Raw genomic sequence first — 19,978 nt, forward strand, 5'->3', positions numbered from 1 at the left:
TTTATTATCATTTTAAGAGGCTCTACAATATAGGAAGCTATTTTTTTCAGACAGACAGAACCCAAATTGTCTACTCCAGGAGAAGAGTTACTTCTGAGAGAACTGATTGTGTCTATTATATCATCATTGTTTGTATCAGCCAAATAAAATGAATTGAATGAGGGGATTGACGAATCGGCATGAGTACGTTGTCTAGGTCTGTTATTTATTATTTTATTAGCATATAATTGACCTACATGCGTGAAATGGTGGTTTAGAACTTCGGGATCTATATTGGGCATTTTTTTATCTCGCTTTATATTCAATAAATCATTGATACACTCCCATGTCTTTTTCGAATTGCCTCTGCTTTGGAGTAGTATATTATTATAGTAGTCATAATTAGATTTTTTATCATGTTGTTTAATGTGTTTCTGTAGTTTTTATAAAATGATTTGAGAAAGTTGTTTTGAGGCTGTTTTTTTAATTTCTGATGCATTTTATCTCGTTTTCTTATTGACGTTATTAATCCTGCAGTTATCCAAGGCTTGAGAGGCTTTAGTTTGTGTGGTACAATTTTTATTTGGGTTGCATTTCCAATCTCAGTGGATAATGCATCAACGAATAATTCAACAGCATTTTCAATATTTAAATCAAGTTGTGATGCAACCACGGACCAATTGTACTTCTTAAGATTATTTATCAAATCATGGTAGTTTATAGATTTTCTAGTGTTAACACTTGGTTCAGTTCTACAAGTATTTTCTCCAAGACCAATGTTTATACAAGTCAGATAGTGGTCAGTAATACTTGTTTTCATTATTGATCCAATAATAGACTCACAAACATTTTTTCTGTAAAATATGTGATCAATACATGATTGGGATCCGTTTATTTCTCGAGTAGGTTCATTAATGTAATATTTAAAACCATTTGATGACAAAAGATTGAAATATTCATTAACAAAGTTTGTGTTACTGTTTATATCTATGTTCGTATCACCGATGATTATTATGTTTTGACTATTTTCATGTTTCAAGTAATCAATGCAATCATTCAGACTATTGAGAAAAATTTGCAAATTAGAAGAAGGTGAACGGTAAATAGTAACTATTGTGAATTTAATATTTTCATCAGGTATACTGACACTCAGTATTAGAGAATTACATTCGAGTATAAGAGAATTTATGTTTTCAACATTGAATGTGTTCCTAGTAAAAATACAAACTCCATCGCATTTATTCAGTCTACCTGGTACACTATGAATTGAATAATCATTCAAACTGTAATTAATTGTGCTATCGTTAATCCAAGTTTCACTAAGTGCTATAAAATCAAATTTAGTATCACAATTCCCTAGAATATATGCTAAGTTATCAAAGTTTCTATTCATACTTCTTATATTCATGTGACAAATATTCACAAATCTACATGGCTCAGTGGTATAATTTTATTATCAAACGAAAATCCCAATTAAATGCTGTTAATCACCCCGAAGACTTCTGTTACTTCAAATATTGACAGCAGGGCAAACAGCTAGATGGAAATTCGATGAGCGCTACTATACAAAAATTATTTGTCAGCCCTGGAATTATTTATTTATTCTTACAATAAGTAGTACGTATCATTGAAATGATAGGGGCAGGAAAAATAAGTTAACTTTGTGCTGTTAATTGAAACATACATTGCAGACTAGCAGGTAACCCGTGCTATGCAAGGGTCTAATTAAAAACTTAACAAACTGATAACTCTTTAAGAATTGGAAATAGGCATAAAACCATCCTCGGTAAATTAAGAATTTATATGCAAAATTTCAAGTTGATTAGTTCAGACGTGATGGTGCGTCATTCGTGAATTTCCTATCCCGTACGTGTAGAAGCCTGTTGTTTCCTTTAATATATTATAGATTTAGCTGTCTCATGAGTAGGGCCTGTTCAACAAAATCATCTAGAAGTCTTGTAAGGCCTGTGGCACACTCGGCCACTATTATGGAGGGGCCACCATGGTATCATAGCATCCATCATATAATCGAATGGGCGCATGTCACTCTTCGTTTTGGACTACAAATTTGTCCCTTCACTCCAATAAAAAAAGACGTAGTGAGTCAATTTTGTTGGCCAGCGAAATCTGTATAAGTATAATAGTTCAAAGAATATGGCCCGGTTGCACAAAAACCGGTTATATTCTAATTGTGATTGGTTCTCGTGGAATTAATCACAATTAAAATTTAACCGGCTTTTGTGCAACCGGCATCGTGTGTTAATTGATAAGAGCAATCGAAAGTTAACTCCGAATATACAAAAACTAAATACCACTCAAGCCATTACATCTATGGAGTTTCCAAAATTAATTTCCGTGACGTTTACTCCGTCAATTTTCAATCAAATGTCGCATTCTGATTAATTATTATAGAAATCACTAGTACTCGCTTCTTACTTTTTATTTAAACACTATTCGTTTCAGCACGCATCCAAAATTAATTTTGACACTTGAAAATGGCATGAGTGCGAAATTGGTGTGTAAATAAAAATGTAATGAGTGATTTCTATAATAGTTAAAAAGTTCAAGTAGACCTATTAAAATACTTTATCAGAAAATATGGAACAATCAAGAATTGTCCCATTCTGAATATGTTTTAATATTTATAGTATTTTATTCGATATGCTTATTTTCAGAATCTAACATCAGAACTGTTGGAAAGATACGATGTGAACGTTATATCAGTGGATTGGGGTAATGGATCCAGTCCCCCCTACACACAGGCAGTAGCCAACATCAGATTGGTCGGAACAATTACTGCTCATCTCATTCATACTATGAGTGTAAGTTTAGAAAACTATTCTTATCTCTATGTCGTTGAAGCTCTTCTTCTTACTGCAGTCTATCAGCTTTTAACAAAACTGCAGATTTCAACAAAGTTTTGCATTGTCGAAGTTCTCTATGTTTTGTGTTTTTTGTAATCTCAAATAACGTCAGTAACTTTCTTAAATTTCTTGCAGCAAACGAGATCAATTTTAGGATCAGGGCAATAATTATAAGACGGTTTTATCAGCTAATTCTAGATGATTCATCCTTGTTTGTGCAACTGAGATAAGCCGAATTTACATTATTTTTCGACTATTGTGAGAAGTTGATTCTAGTTCCCTCAAATGAAGTAACTTTAATAGATGGAACTTTAAAGTACTTAAAAAAGCGTTCACACAGGGCAAGTTTGATTAATCTAGTGGAATTGAGTCAAGTAACTCGACCAAAGTAAAGGCGACTTTAGACACGGTAGATAGAGTCTTCTTCTTACCTATTTTTAGAAAAATAATTCTTGACAGTCTCATAAAGCTTTTCTGTCGGATTTTAATAATCAAATTCTTTTCCTCTTATAGTATAACTTGTGGCCGGTTCCCGAGCTGGCAATTTCCCTAAGTTCTAGACTTTAAACAGCTGGAGTCAGAAAATTGGCTTTCCAAAACGGGGTTAAATTAAATTTTGAAAAACTAGAAAATTTAACACAAAATAAAATAAGGTCAAAATAGTGTAAAGTTTCAGCTATTTTGAATTATTTATAATGTTTCATTCCGTCAAGGAAAAACGTTTCCAATTATAGAAATGAGAAAATAAATATTATCATAAAAACTACGACTACGCCCCGTTTCGGAAAGCCAATTTTCTGACTCCAGCTGTTTAAAGTCTAGAGCTTAACTAAATCCCGAGCTCAGAAATCGACCTTTAATCTTTCGGATTCGACTAATTAAATTATTTTCTTTTAAAGAATTAGCCTACTTCTTTATTTGATACATGGCGAAGTTTGGACAGTATTTCCGCTTTACCACTTTAAATCTAGTCTGGAGACATCTCAATAGAATATCCATTCAATCATTTTTCCCCGCAATTTTCTTATCAATTTTGTCTGGTTGACATTGCAATATAATCGTTTGTTTACTAGTAGTTAAGCGTGGAGATTTTTTTAAATGTCTCCACAAATTTATTGAACCTTATCAGCTTCAGATTACATGTGACATTTTACTGCAAGAAAAATTTATTTCGGACAAGTTCAAGTGTAAAATTTGGCCTTGTAATAGTTTCGAAATTTTTTGTTGTTTTGGACTAACCTTGAATTCATTTTGGATACGAAATTGATTTGATTAATCATTATTTTTAATGTAGTTTTTAATCTAATTAAATTTCTGTTTTACTTTTTTACCACCCTTCCTACCCTTTCTTCTCTTCCACCTTCACAAACTTCGTCTAACTTCTTCCTTTACCTCCTCCTTTTTTTCTTCTTCTTTATACTCTTTCTTATTTTCCTTTTCTTTCTACTCTTTCTTATTTACCTCTTCATCTTCATCTACTCTCCTATATTCTCATCCCTTACATTACCTCCGCATATTTTTCCCTCTTCTCACCCATTCCTTCCCTCCCTATTCACCTCTTTTTCATTTATTTTTCCCCTTCTTTCATTTTACTTCTATTGTTTTCCTGCTCTTCCAGTATATATTTTATTTTTGTATTTATTTTTCTTAGTAATTTTAAATTTTAATTTTCCAGACTTTGGTTGGTTTGAAGGCAGAATTCTGTCATGTGATTGGTCACAGCTTGGGCGCTCATTTGGCTGGTTATGTGGGTTCTACTTTGCAAACGAAATTCAGACAGAAACTTGGACGAATCACTGGTAATAGTCCCTTCAAATTCTATGTTTATTTTATAATCCTGAAGCTGGGTTTTCGTTTGTGCGTAAATGCCGTCGTCAACCACGACAGGGAGAGAATCTCAGATTGGGTAGATTTCAATCTGTCTACATAACCCAAAAGATTATGTTCAATATTATGTTTTAATGGGGCAGGTTTAGCTTATACTTTTAAATGGCAATATGTTGATATTATTAGAAATGTTTAATTCTCTAATAATAAAGACAAATAATGAAAAGTTAATTGATCAGCTGTTTTAGCACACTTGAAATTTGGACAATATGAATGTCAACAATGCTTGTTGTTGTCGACTGCGGAAATTTACGCACAAACGAAAATGCACCTTTACCTGTACATTTCTTTTCATATGTAGCCTATATTATCTATATATTTTTTGTTTTTAAAAACAATAGATAATGACTAATTTGCCCATGGGTGAAAGCAATAAATTCTGTTCAACCCAATCTAGATTATTACAATCTGGAGTGAACCATTAAACCTTATTTACCTAGATCACTATAAAATCTTGTATTGCATTATGTGTTCAAAACAGAGCGAATCGCGGTGTCCTAATGTAATAAAAGAATAGACTTATTTCAAATATTTTTATTTAATATGATAGATCACATTCGAGTTATTACCAGTTCATTACAATAGTAACACCCGTTTAAAAAAAGATTGTTAACTTTTAATCCTATCCTATACTATCATAGATAAGCGATAGCATAAGTAGATATCCCATGGCATAGGGCGTTTATGTCGCAACTTTTACTGTTATCCCAAGCCGATAGTTCACGTAGTTCTTTTCTATGCTGCTGTGTGACGCTGGTAGTCTCTCAAATTGTGCCGTTCATACACTATCACCCTAACAAAACAGTAAAAATTGACAATAATCGACAGTAATTGGCTTGAGATAACAGTAAAAGTTGCGACATAAATTCCCTATACCATGGGATATCTACTTATGCTATGGTTTCTCTATGATAGTATCCAGTGAGATGAATTAAAACTATACATAGGAATCGGTGTTGCTCTAGAAGTCAGCATCGCTTATAAATAACATCAATACTGGCACATGCAACCAATGCTGACGGTTTTGGTATGAATCTTACTATAGTATGGAAAGGGGTAGAGGAACACCACTGTTCAGTCAGCATTTGAATATAAGCGTTCAGCGATCAGAGAGTGAAATATCAGCGTTCAGCGGGCAGAAGTGAGGCAGCGGAAACACATATCAAACGCCTCTGTGAAATCAATGAGACATCAGCTGGAGCCTGGAGCGCTGAGGCTTAAAATTGGTCAAAGTGTGTTGGCAAAATGTTGGTGAGTTGGTTAGTTCTAGCTTGAAATGATTTCTAACATGATCTCGTATACACCAACTTTTGACTGAATTGAACTCTACATTTTGAGATGTGCTTATCATACTTCTGGCTTTATTATATTGAACTGAGATGTCATTTAAATTTTTCTCATCTTAATTTATTGCTAATCTGGATTTAAATCTGAATTCCTCATCATAATTCAGGTCTTTGAATTCACTCTGTCTTTATTTATTGAAACTCTAGATTTATATGTGAACTATTTTGTATAATTGAGGTCTGGACCCAGCAGAGCCACACTTCAGCAAGACAGACCCAATCGTGCGTCTGGATCCGACCGACGCCAACTACGTGGACATCATCCACTCGGACGCCACGCCCTTCATCAGGGGCGGACTCGGCATGGATGAGCCCATCGGCCACCTCGACTTCTACCCGAACGGCGGCGAGAACCAGCCCGGCTGTGACAAGGGCCTCATGAACTATGTGCAGATGGAGCAGAACAGCTTTTTCAAAGGTCGGTTTGCCAACAATTCGTTTACAATTTGTGGAAAGAATTTTAGTCCATTGCTTGCAATTTATATTGTAGTTGTGATTTTTTAATAATATATTATTTGGATACATGAGAGAAGTACAGAACCAATTTCTTCATGCAAAATTTCTTTGTGCTAGATACATCGGAGATAGAGAGTTCCGAATGATCTAATTTTATAATCTAAAAAAAGGCGTGAGCAAATTTTTCTGTCCGATTACTGGATTTGGCAGAAATAGTTGAAAACTGGAAAATGGAGCAAAATACGAGGTTTTTGGGCCACTCTGTATCTAGCACAAGGAAATTTTGCATGAAGAAATTGGTTCTGGACTTCTCTCATGTATCCAAATAATATATTAATAAATCAGAACTATAATATAAATTGCAAGCATACCCCCTTTTTAAGTCTATATTGACTGGACTATTTGTAGGATATGTGGAAAATAGTATGGAGAGGAATTAAAGTAGTTTTAATTATTGTTTATATTGGTGTATAATTTGTAGAAAGAGTTTGCAGAATTTGTAAAAAATATTGTTGGTTTTGTAGGAATTGAATTGAAAAGGGGATTAATGGATTTATCAGGAAGTAGAATTGTAAAATTTACACTAGACATAGAAATAGATATTTTGAAATTTCTCCATATCAAGGTCCAACCGAAAAGACCACTGATGATGATGCCTTAATTGCATTGAAACTAGTTTGGTTCAAATAAATAATTATGTGAAGCTGACAACATTTTTCCATTTCACCTTCATAAGGAGAATAGTTGTGAAAGTTGGTTTACGAGAAAGTAATGTACAGATGATAAGTGTACAATTCAAGAGAAATCATGTAAAACTCGCAAAAAGTTCTATATAAATTTTGGAAAATAATACACATTTTAACCTTCCTTGCCCTATTACCATAGGTAAGGAAAGTATTGCTTTCCGAAAAAAATTAAGGTACCCCAATTTCTAAATTTCTATACGTTTCAAGGTCCCCTGAGTCCGAAAAAGTGGTTTTTGGGTATTGGTCTGTATGTGTGTGTGTGTGTGTGTGTGTGTGGTGTGTGTGTGTGTGTGTGTGTGTGTGTGTGTGTGTGTGTGTGTGTGTGTGTGTGTGTGTGCGTCTGTGTACACGATATCTCATCTCCCAGTTAACGGAATGACTTGAAATTTGGAACGTAAGGTCCTTACACTATAAGGATCCGACACGAAGAATTCGATCAAATGCAATCCAAGATGGCGGCTAAAATGGCGAAAATGTTGTCAAAAACAGGGTTTTTCGCAATTTTCTCCAACGATTTCGTGAAACGGCTCCAACGATTTTGATCAAATTCATACCTGAAATAGTCATTAATAAGCTCTATCAACTGCAACAAGTGTTATATCTGTAAATATTTCAGGAGCTTTGCCCCATCTATGCAAAGTTTGATTTTGGATTCTCAATTATCAGCCTTCATATACAATTTAAACAAAAAATTTCAAGTGGAAAAGATTGAGCTTGAAAATCTCTGCAATTAATGTCCAGTAACATTTCCACCTAAAATTGAAAATAAGCTTGAAATCCCAGAAAATGTGATTATTAAATTGCAAACTGTTGGCAACTGTTGGTTCTATTAAATCATTCACTACGAAGAGATAGCAGACCTCGTGTGTTTCCAGCGTTATTGACCTATCACCAGCTGACTCATATATTTGAATAGTAGACTTGAGATGCGTGAGTACACTAGCGTCAGGTGATCAATTTTCATAACGGCAAGGAAAGTTGTGTGAGTGCGCCACACCAGATTTTTATAATAATATTGTTATAGGAGGTTTTAGAATATAATTAAGATTTTCCGTTATATTCTGGCTATAGGAATCAATTACTTTTGAAAAACAATATTGATTATTCATTCAAAAATATAGTTTATTAAAATTACATCAATGTGGAAAAATATCCTTATAAGTTCACCAATAAACTAACATAATTAGTGAGAAAGAAACATGTATAAATTACTGGAGAAATCAATCTGATGAGTCAAGTTATCAGAGTATAATAAAGTTCCCCTTCTGTTCCAAACATATCACTAATATTTCATCTCAAATAATGATTTACTCCCTACAAACAAAGCATTGCCGAGTCTGTTTTGTTTTCCTTTGGCAAAAATATTGTTCACTTCTTCTTCTAACTTTTCTTTATTCTCTTGTTTTATATTTGAATTCTCCTCCAAATTTTCAGAGTTTATAGTATCAATATTTCTTGAATCTGTTCCGTTTTTCAGTTGAAAAATTGATTTCAAAAGAGGCCTAGATTCCAACCATGATCTCGACCTTACCATAACTTTTACCAGCCTTTCATACTGTGTATTTCTTAATGCCGGTGGAAGTACATTATTTTCAAAAATAATTTCATTCTTGTTTTTATTCAAATCAGTCACCTCAGAAGAATTCTCCTCATCTGTAACTGTGAGGTCATCCAGACTTTTATTTAATTCCTCTATTTTCTCCAAATTCTCTACCTCGTCAACTATTGCAAAGTTGAATTCAGGTTTTTCGCAAATCATTCTTTGAAACTCGCTAAATTCATCATTATTATCTCCATTTTCTTCTGAGATACTTTTATTCTTTCTTGAAATCAATTCTCTTGTCTTCTCTAGTATTTTATCAATTTCTTCAATTATACCTTCTTTTACTTCGTTACTCGATTCAACTTCTAATTTGTCACCTAAATGTGGAACTTCCTTAGAATTGCCCTCATTGTAATTTACATTTCCTTCTTTTGCTCCCTCTTTAAAGTTTTTACAGTTTTCTCCATTGCTTTCTTCAAACACCATTTTATCTTGCAATATTTCATTCCCACTCAATTTTAATTCTCCTTTAACATTATTCTGTTCTTTTTGTTTCCTTAATTCATTTTTTGGCGTTTTACAGATTTCACATTCCAACATATCAAATTTATGTTTCATCTCTCCTCCTTCACTTATTGTTGAATGCATTTTAACAATTCCTCTACTTTTCAACTTCTTTGTTTTTCTCTTATCATTATTTTCATTATTTATGTTTTGGCATTTTTCATTCACTCTCAAAGCAAAGTCTGATGCTGATGTGTTGTGGAATTTGTTTTCATTTTCCAAAATTTTCCTGTTTGTCTTCATTATGTTTTCTATCGCTCTGTGAAAAGTCAAACCAAATTACGTAGGTATTTTTTTATCATGAAGATAAATGTGGTGTGTTTTTATCCTGAAGCTATGTTCATACCTTGAAATTACCAATCAAATTTCATTTAATAACTAACAATAGAGCTCAACTTGACAATTATGTACAAAATAATGAATTACTTTTTTAATCTATCGTTAACTTGAATTGAGTTATAGTCAAATAAGTACGAGTATTTTATCTTAGGAAATCTTGAAGTAAAAAGACTTGAATAGATATTCTAATATAGTAAATCATACTCAGATCTTTACCATTAATTAAAATGTAATACATTTAAAAATAATTCATGTTCTACGCTTATGAATTCTTCCTGATAAAATACTAAAAACTTAAACTATTCATACGTACTATTATAGAATAAGAATAAACCATTTTTCGCCAATACGTACAACAAATAAAGGTAGCCATTCTTTTCTATATATTTCTATTGTACTATACTTACATCATTTATAACTTTTGAGTTTCTTTTTTGTAGATGTTCTTTGAAATATCTTTTTTTCTATTTTATCAATTCTAAAATCTTATTGATCAAAGTTTTAAACTGGTTTTGTTTACCAACTGCAATGAATCAATGAAAGTTGTACAAGAAATTTGGATTTGTGATTTGAAATATTGTAATTATTATCATATGTTAATCATATTTTATTGACCTTTCAGATTACTGGAAGATTAATATTCTGGATGATTTAAATTAAAATGTATGAATTCAGGGCTAATTTCTTTTATTTATAAAATATATTTATAGTACCCTTTGCAATTAACAAAATAATAGAATAAGAATACAGTAGCCTCTCTCTTATCCGGACTCATCGGGACTGAGGCCAGTCCGGATAACGTTTTTTCCGGTTAAACCGACGTTCCCTAAAAGTCGTTAAATTGGTACGCATATTTTGTAGTTTATAAGCCAATAATGACTTTTACATAAAAATAATAAAACTAGACGCTTTATTATGATATCTGTGAACACAAAACACAAGAAAATAGTTAGTTGCTAAACCTTTTTACATTTGAAATATTTAAAACCAAACAGCCATTATGATTCGTGGCAGGTGCAGAAGTACTGTACAGTCCGGTTGAACCGATGTGCTGATGATTATTTTCCGGTTAAAGAGATGTCACTTCCGTGGAGTGTAGTCCGGTTAAACCGATGTCCGGTTAAAAGGTGTCCGGTTAAGAGAGAGGCTACTGTAGTTATAATTTGTTTTCTTATCCTATTATTTTATTAATTTCAAAGGGTACTATAATTTAATTTTATAAATCTAGACAATTTATTTAAGCTGCGTTCACACTAAATTTATTAACAAAATTTTAATAACTTTATCCTTAAAGATTCTATTAGATTGAACATAACTTATCATAAACATGATGTATTTGTCAAGTTCCGTTCAATCTAATAGAATCTATAAGGTTTAAGTTATCAACATTTTGTTAATAACTTTGGTGTAAACGCAGCTTTACATAATCAATCACCATAAATGTAAAGCCCGGGTCACACTACTCACCATACAGAGTTCTGATCATCCTACTCATATTCGATTTTTCTGTGGAGTTGAGGGGTGGTGGTAGTTTTAGATCACATGACCGACATGTGTGGCATGCTCCATTAGTGTGGTCCTAGTTAGTGAGGTCCACGTTATAATGGCAGTGGAGAAAGATAGCAGAACAACGATGTCGATCCTCTATCTTGTCAATGCCTTCTATAGGCGGTAGCTGATACAGGTTTATTGATATTAACTGTTCATTCTTATTTAAAATAATAGATTCATATTTTATCAAGCAATAAATTATATTCCTCAAACATTGTTGAAAGACGATCTGGCAACAGTGCAAGGCGAGAAAGAGATAGCGCTATGCGCTTTGTTGAATGATAGACAAGGGTAGCAATACCATTGCCAATCAAACACTGCCATTATAACGTGGACATCACTATAGTCCGTTGTCATTTCTAACAATATTGTCATCACTCAAATCACTTATTTAAATGGATCGGAGTGGGGTCGGAAAGCTGCATGATACGTGTGGCCCGGGGGCTGTATAAGGATGATGTTGATAAATCAATGATGTCTCATGATTAGGTGATTCGGAATCCACCTTTTTAGGTCCACTCATCTCTTATTATCATCCGGCTCATTTACCTACGCACAAGCCTAGACCTCATATGGCCATCACCCTCGACAAAATATAGATTTTTAAAACAAAATTCACTTCTAAACTGTTTTTTTTTTCTGTTTCTATTTTTCTAGGGGTGAGAAAATTTTTAGGCTGTGACCATGTAAGGAGTTTACAATTCTTCAACGAGTCTGTGAATACACAGTGCAAGTTTATTGCCATAGAGTGTGATACATGGGAGAATTTCATCGCTGGAGAATGCTTCGAATGCAGTGTAAGTATTTTTCTTTTATTTAATAAAAATTCATTATTATTTTTCTATAGTAAATTGTATGTTTTTATGTATTTTTACAACTTTTTATGAACATTGTAATATTTATTAAGTATTTATTGAGTATTATGTATTAATATTTATTCAATAAAAATATATGTATTTGCTTCATCCAGTAAATTGATGAATTAGTTATTGGGAAAACTAACACTTCTTCTCTAACCAACAAAATTCTGGGACATGTCGCAACACAAATATTGTAGATACACTGCTACATGCTATGTTGATTCTTTGTCGTAGAAATAAGTTATACTGAATATAAAATATTTCAAAATTAATAGCGTATAATTTATCAACGTCTTTGTAGTAGCCTCAAGTCTACTATAGTGAGATTGTTAACATTTCTTATAAATGACACTAAAACTCTGCTTTCATTCAGTCCTGACAGTTTGTAATGAATTACTATAGATTATTAATTTACTTTAGTAGGTAAATAGTGTGATAACCAAAACTAATTTATCGTTTTTTTTTGTAGGGCTTGTGGCAATTTTGTAATTTTATTAATTCATTATTAAGATATTCTATCGTTTTTACTACTTCAGTATATCTTTATATTCAATACTACAGTTTTCAATAACTACTATAGCTGCTCTTTATATTATTCTCTTTATATTCAATATTATAATCAACTCTATGATCATTTAAGATTTATATTTGTCTTTTTATAGGAGAATAGAATCTGTGCCAGTATGGGAATGAACTCGTTCCATACAGTGCAGAGAGAGACGGCAGGAAGTGGAGTCATGGACTCAGCCTTCTCTCGTAACCTGGTCAAACTTTACACCATCACCGGACCACAGCCACCGTTTTGCCGTAAGTACAAACTGTATTTTTATTCGTTTTTCTCCTCCTCTTAGGGTAACCGTCCACTGGAACCGTATTCAACCGATCCGTTCGGCCGTTGGATCGGACGAATCTGCCGGCCTTTAATTCAGCCGAATATGGTTGTCCATTGGAACCGTTTACGTCAGTCTAGTTCAGTATTTGGCTGAACTATTGAATATTGAATTAACTACTATCATAGCCACCAACATTTTTCATAAACAATGATTATATTGAGATTTTGAAAATTGTATAAACAAATATCCACTAAATTAGTTATTCATTACAATAATCTTACCTTCCGATCCTATTTGTTCAGCAATCTTTGTCCACAGATTCCTTTGATCATCATGACTATATCTTTTGTCTCGTATATCTCATAATGGAACATGCTCTTGAACCAAACTTATCAACTTTTCATTGTTCATAGTTACAACTTTATAGAACAGATAAACTTCAAAAAACAATAACAAACTAGACTGTGAAACAAGTTTAGGTTAGGAACACTTTGTTGTCTCAGCTCGACTAGTTAGTTCGGCCGGATAGAGCCGGAAAATCCCATTCAATTCTGATCGAAAACTTACACGGCCATATGAACCTGTTGCAATGGACGAGCATCTATAGCTTTCTTTGTTGGGGAATCGTTCGGACGAGTTCGGTAGTTTTCGGCCGATGCTAGTTCGGACGAAATCGGTTCCATTGGACGGCCCACCTTAATCCTCGTCCTCCACATTTTCTTGCTCTATCCTGATCCTGATCCTCATTATCATCATCAATATCATCACATCATTGATCCGTTCTGTCTCTGCTAACCATTCTTCATCTGCTTTATATTCCTTTTACAAAATTTGTGTTTTCCTTTTCACATTTTTTCGTCTTATCCCTTCTTCCGTTCCTCCTCCACTATCTCGTATTACTTCATTTTTCAACTTTTCCTTTTTACATGAAAGGTTTTTGCTTAAACTTTACTACCTCCTCTCCTATTTTCTTATTTTTGTGTTGTTCTTCTCCTTAATCATGTTATTTCAAACTGTGTGTTTGTAAGAGTATACTTTCAGTATTAATCCACCTTTAATAAAATGTTCCTCCCTCTTGTCATTACTTTTTTATTCATCTTGTATTACATTTCGGTAATTCGTGCAGTATAGTCATCTTCTTCCCTTGTGCCTTGATTTCTTTCAATTTCCATACTTCTTAGTAATTTGATCGTACTATTTAAAATAATTACTCCTAGATTTTTTAATTGATATTGGCCTTATTTATTTGTCGAGATATAATTGATCATTTAAAAATATTATTATATAATATATATCGGGATAACTTGAATCTGAGCTATTTACTATAGAAGGCGGTAGTAAACATGGCAACTATGTTGTCATATCATTTCCACTAACTTCACATGAATCTCACTATAGCTTGATGAAGCCCAGTGGTTCTAATTCTAGAACCATACTTAGGCCGGATGTAGACGAAACACTATCGCATGTGGGATGTGGGAGCGATTATTTTCCATCTGTAGTACCACAAACGCTTCGCATACGGAATACATTGGCAGGCATGGCAGTGACACTGATACTTCCATGTGGTGTTGCGCGCTGTAGTATGCGATTATTTTCCTTGCGATTGTCGTACCTGGTTTGAGCCACTACCTCCGTAAACAAAGCCGTAGTGCATTCATGTGACGTCAGCACAGGTAGGGCTCTTACACCAATAAAAACACTAACTGATATATATCAGCTGAAATCAATGAATTTTTATTGGTGTAGGAGCCCTACCTGTGCTGACGTCACATGAATGCACTACGGCTTTGTTTACGGGGGTAGTGTTTGAGCACTACGCTTCCCCAGCTTCGTAAGGGAAGCTACCACAATCGTAGTCGCTGTGACTTTGAAAACAGCTGTATGATAAAAACATCTGATAAAACACCCGAGTATGATACAAACATCTGAAAACTGTTGCACTAATGCGCGTTTTCTCGAATGTAGTATGAAAGTCTCTCTGCGTTGGTCGTATTGTTCTGTGGTATGTCGGTCCCACATCCCCCATGCGATAGTGGTTCGTCTGCAACCGGCCTAATGTTATGGTAGATTTTCGCTCTAATCTTCCATTTAACTTACTCCTTTTTGTGATTTTTGTAGGTGACCTGTACCGCATAGCAGTGTCGATCTCCTCGTCAGAGGAGAGCCTAGAGCACGACGGAGAGGTGGGGCAGTTCCGCATCGAGCTGGAGGGTGAGGATGGCAGTCGCACCGAACCCCTGCCCGTCTTCAAGGAGCAGTACTTCAAGCCGGGCGAAGTGAGTCGCACGGTCGTGGCCGGGTCGGGCGTCGGTCGTGTCGTGTCGGCCGTGCTGCATTGGACGCATCAGATGTTCTGGCTTCTGTCGCTGCGTTTCCAGACGCCCAAGGTGTATCTCGGTCATGTTGAAGTCGATTACATTGTGGATCTTAAGGTTTACAGTGTCAAACTGTGTCCTGATAAGGAGGAGATATTGTCGGGACGGTCTATCAAGTTACATGCATGTTAGGACCTTATTTTAGTCAGTGATAATAGAGCCACAACTGCATACTATATTCTATTCATAGTACACCCTATATACTGTATTTTAAATCTATACGATTATGTATGAATTGAAGATTAAAGGTGGAAAGTTGAAGGCAGTGCCTAAAGGTGCGTACAGATATACGCGCCGCGAACATGAGCAATTCACTTTTAATCAGCTGATGCCAAGCTTTTTATGTCTGTATCTTACCGTTTCTGTAAAAATACAGATATAGTCAGCTGAATTGCTCATGTTCGCGGCGCGTAAATCTGTACGCACCTCTAAAAAGGAGGATATATTGTCGAGACGGTCTGTCAAGTTAAAGGTAGTGCCCTAAAAAGGAGGATATATTGTCGGGTCGGTCTGTCAAGTTACAACCATGTTAAGACCTTGTTTTAGTCAGTGATAATTAGCCAATATGTACTCTATGTTAAATCTGTATGAATATATACTGTAAATTTATATATCGAGTGGAAGGTTGAAGCTAGAGATTGAAGATTGTGCCCTGAAAAGGATAAGATATTGCCGGGGAGTTCTGTCAAGTTGAATGCTTGTTAGAATCACATTTTAGTTAGTGATAATAATCCACTGTATACTTTATGCTAAATCCATACGGCTATTATGGGAATTGAAAGTTGAAGGTATTGCCCTGAAGAGGCTGAAATACAAGCCCAGCTATCAGGACCTTGGTTTAGTCAGTGATAGGCTCAACTCACACTTACGCGACCCAAGTCGAGAAGAGACTGCAATTCTAGTCTCTTCTCAACGCAGCATGTGTTTTCAAATGGTGACGTCGCAGAGACTAGAATCGACTGGTATGAGTGTCACCATTTGGAAACACACTAGAGTTGCAGTCTCTTCTCGATTTGAGTCGCGTAAGTGTGAGTTGAGCCATAATAAACTACTATGTACTCTAGCTACACTGATACAGATCTACTATTATACGCTATGCTAATCCTATACAAATATACAGAAGTTTGAAGGTGGAAAGTTGAAATGAGTGCCTTAAAAAGGATAAGATATTGTTGGAGAGAACCGTTGAGTTACAAGCCTGCTTGGCCACTTCTTAGATAGTAATAATAGAGCTACAACTACATACTTTATTCTAAATTTATACGAATATACAAGAAGTTTGAAGGTAGTTCCTTGAAAAGGAGGAGAAATTGTTGGGTAGGTCTGTTAATTTGAAGGCCTGTTAAGGTCACGTTTTAGTCAGTGATAATAAACCACCATGAATAACACTAGCTACACTGATAATCAACTACTTCTACTGCATACTCAATGTAGTATATCATAATACGTAGTCTTTACGAATATATCATAGGAGTTGAGGGTGGAAAGTTGGAAGTAGTGCCCTGAATAGATTAAGATATTGTCGGGCTGGTCTGTAAAGTTACAGGCATGTTAGTGTCAAATTTTAGTCGTGATAATAATCTTATATCAATGCTAAATTTGTATGAGTTGAAGGTTGAAGCTGGAGAGTTGAAGATTGTGTGCCGGTTGCACAACAGCCGGTCAAATTTTAATCGTGATTAATTCCACGAGAACCAATCAGAGAAGCCGACTTCTCTGATTAGTTCTCGTGAAATTAATCACGGTTAAAATTTAACCGGCTGTCGTGCAACCGGGCCTGTGTCTTGAAAAGGACAATATATTGTAGCGGAGATCTGTTGAGTTACAAGCCTGTTGGGCCACATTTTAGCCAGTGACAATAGAGCTACATTTCATACTTTAGGCTATATCCCTATACAAACATACAAAAGTTGAAGGATGGGAGATAGTGTGATATTTTGCCCCGACAAGAATGGAGATACTGTCGAGGAGGTATGTAGGAAATACTACATGCCTTCTAGAGTCTTGTTTAGCCAAAGAGATCAAATTCTGAAAGTGTCGAGTATAAATTTTGGTGAAGTTTCTTTTTACTTCAGAAAATTATAGTGCCATATAGTTCTTACTAATTACTTGTTGCTAAATCTATTCAGAGAATATGATGAGGATTCAAACTGTTCTGATAAGGAAGTGATTGTTGGCGAGATCGTAACAGTTTCATGGTAATTTTTAATCATTCATCTATCAGTATCAAAACAATACTCAAAAGGCTTTTAAAATTTGTATTTACTGTTTGATATGTGTATTTACTGTGCGATTTGATACAATAGTGATCATCATAAAGAAGAAAACTTGTGAATAAATGTCTCTCATTGGTCAAATCAAAGCGTTTATAATTGAAAAATGTCATCAATGCAAATTAGAGAGCTATATGTGCTTATAGATTTTCGACTATTTACTTTATATTGAAAGTATACGATAAGAAAGATAAGAAATTATTCTCATTGGTCGAATCAAAACGTTTAATTGAATAATACCATCATTGCAAATTAGAGAGCTAAGACATGTCATTATACATCTTTGACTATTTACTTTATATTGAAAGTATACGATAGCTTTATTAGTCGCCATCTAAGATCCTGAAAGGCGTTTAGATTATACGTAATAACATATTCAAGATAGGCTATTGCGTTATGAAATATGATTTTTAATACGTATAATCTATCACGTGTTATAGTTTTAATTGAAGGATCTATAATCCTCTGAGGAAAGTTAAGAAAATTTTGCGGGGCAAAAGAAGGATTTGATTAAAAGTTGATTCAACAAAAAGGAAAACGTTTTCAATATGTGACGATTTACTGTAAGAAATCGAAAATTATGAAATTAATCAATTGATGCCAATTAAGTGATGAAACAAGGTCACTGTTACAAAAACAATTTTGAGGACAGAGTTTATTAGAAGTGAAAATAAATAAAGTCAAACACAAAGTTAGAAAATATCAAAGATCTGTGTTTAGATTATCTAGAAGTAGTCTAGTTTTGTAAATAATATGAGTAAACCAAACTTTGATTATTTATTACAGTGGTTTTTACAAAAAAGTAACTCCTCCATTGAATTAATCATATTGATTTTGTGCAATTGTTTTATAGTTTTCCACAATTTTCTGATTGTTATTTTCTTTTGCCAAAATTTTATAAATTGGAATAATCTAATCTGTTACTGTAGGTATTCAAAGTCATAGGTACCTGAAATCTCTTCAGTTAAGAGGAACGTTTTAGTAGTGTATTCATATCTGTCTTTTGTTATTTTCTTATTTATCAACATTCTTATCAATTTTCCATGACTATCTCTTCCAGATAGTTATTGTTTGTCAATAAGTTACTTATTTCCAAATAACTCTTCAAGTATTTGTTTTTTCTTATTTATAGCCTATAATTATAATATTGTCTCAATTGAAAACTTTTAATAGCTTAAAGATGAAGTTTTACTGTATGCTTTACATCATGTTTGTACAAGTAATTTTACAATATTCTTCTGTCTATGATGAATGCTCTTGGTATGAGAATGTAGTTTTTTTTTAATGTTTATATACCTTGAATCTTGTTAATTGTTCCATTTTCTACTTGAATGTTGTTTAATGCTGCAATTTAGCATTCAAAAGGCTTGAAAGATGTTGGATCTCATTGGAAGCTTAGGCCAGAACTATACAATGCAATTAAACTACTTATTATAATATGAAAAAATTAGGTTTGCTTTTATCCAATCTGATAATGGTTAAGTATATTTTTATAATGTTGCAAAAAAACAACATAGAAATAACCAAATGAAAAGTCTTGTACTTTTCGACTTGTTGAGCACATTTTTATATTCATATCTATATATTTTTGTAAATGTTTCTGTTTGAAGTTTTTGTGTCGTCTTGATTTTTATTGTAATTTTACTATTTTTAGTTAAGTTAATACCAAAGGTCCAAGTTTTTAGCTCATTTTTTATAGAAAATTCTATTAGGTAATGTTTTAGAAATATTTTCAATAATCATGAAAATGAGCTTATATTTAACTAAAGCCTGTTATAACAATAAACAAATGTTCTATTCTTAATACTTTTCTCATTTTATTAAATTACCTATTTCCCTGTAACTTTAATAGCTTTTATAGACAATTTTTTTATATTTTTTTATGTGTTATTATATTATTTTGTGTTTAATAACTCTGCAGGCACTGCATAGATAGACTACCTAGCTAAACTAACGTACAGTAAACGGTAACTATGTAAAGAGTAACTGTGTCCTGGGCTAAACAAGCAAAGATCCTTACCTTCTACTATGCATACAGTAGAGAATTTACGGTTCTATTTTAAAATTGAAAAAATGCAGAAACTTATTGCTGAAGAGTCATTAGATGCTGACTTTTCTAATAAGTTACGTATGGTACCTACCAATGCAAGTTCTAGAAAATTTTTCAATAATAAAATAATAGTTATTAATAGACTCGGGGGGTTATGGATGTTGTATGGTAAGATAAAATCCATTGTTCAATTTCAGAACATTGCTTACATTATGCATTTGAGATAAGTAGATTTGAATAATTGGCGGCTTAATTTTTAAGCAAGTTGTGGCAGCCTAATTTGAGTCTTGAGGAGATTTTTTATTTTGT

The 19,978-nt window shown here is 33.6% G+C and overlaps 2 protein-coding genes across 2 annotated transcripts; one reads left to right on the plus strand and one right to left on the minus strand.

The window, feature by feature from the left end:
- Positions 1-2,654: 2,654 nt before the first annotated feature.
- On the plus strand, positions 2,655-19,090 carry LOC111045622 (pancreatic triacylglycerol lipase; the record flags this gene model as incomplete). Its single annotated transcript, XM_039440143.1, is given in 6 exon segments — positions 2,655-2,801; positions 4,519-4,642; positions 6,255-6,494; positions 11,933-12,072; positions 12,798-12,942; positions 15,090-19,090. Coding segments are annotated over 6 exon segments (1,185 nt in total), but the record flags the coding sequence as incomplete, so codon positions are not given.
- Positions 8,512-10,366, minus strand: LOC111045623. The gene is made up of 2 exons (XM_022331072.2): positions 10,132-10,366; positions 8,512-9,644 (listed from the first exon to the last, which is right to left on the minus strand). The coding sequence occupies exons 1-2, from the start codon at positions 10,134-10,136 to the stop codon at positions 8,561-8,563; spliced, it is 1,089 nt and encodes a 362-aa protein (XP_022186764.2). The 5' UTR covers positions 10,137-10,366; the 3' UTR covers positions 8,512-8,560.
- Positions 19,091-19,978: the final 888 nt, after the last annotated feature.

The sequence above is a fragment of the Nilaparvata lugens genome, chromosome 13, assembly GCF_014356525.2.
Source record: "Nilaparvata lugens isolate BPH chromosome 13, ASM1435652v1, whole genome shotgun sequence".
In the NCBI taxonomy this organism is placed as follows: Eukaryota; Metazoa; Arthropoda; class Insecta; order Hemiptera; family Delphacidae; genus Nilaparvata; species Nilaparvata lugens.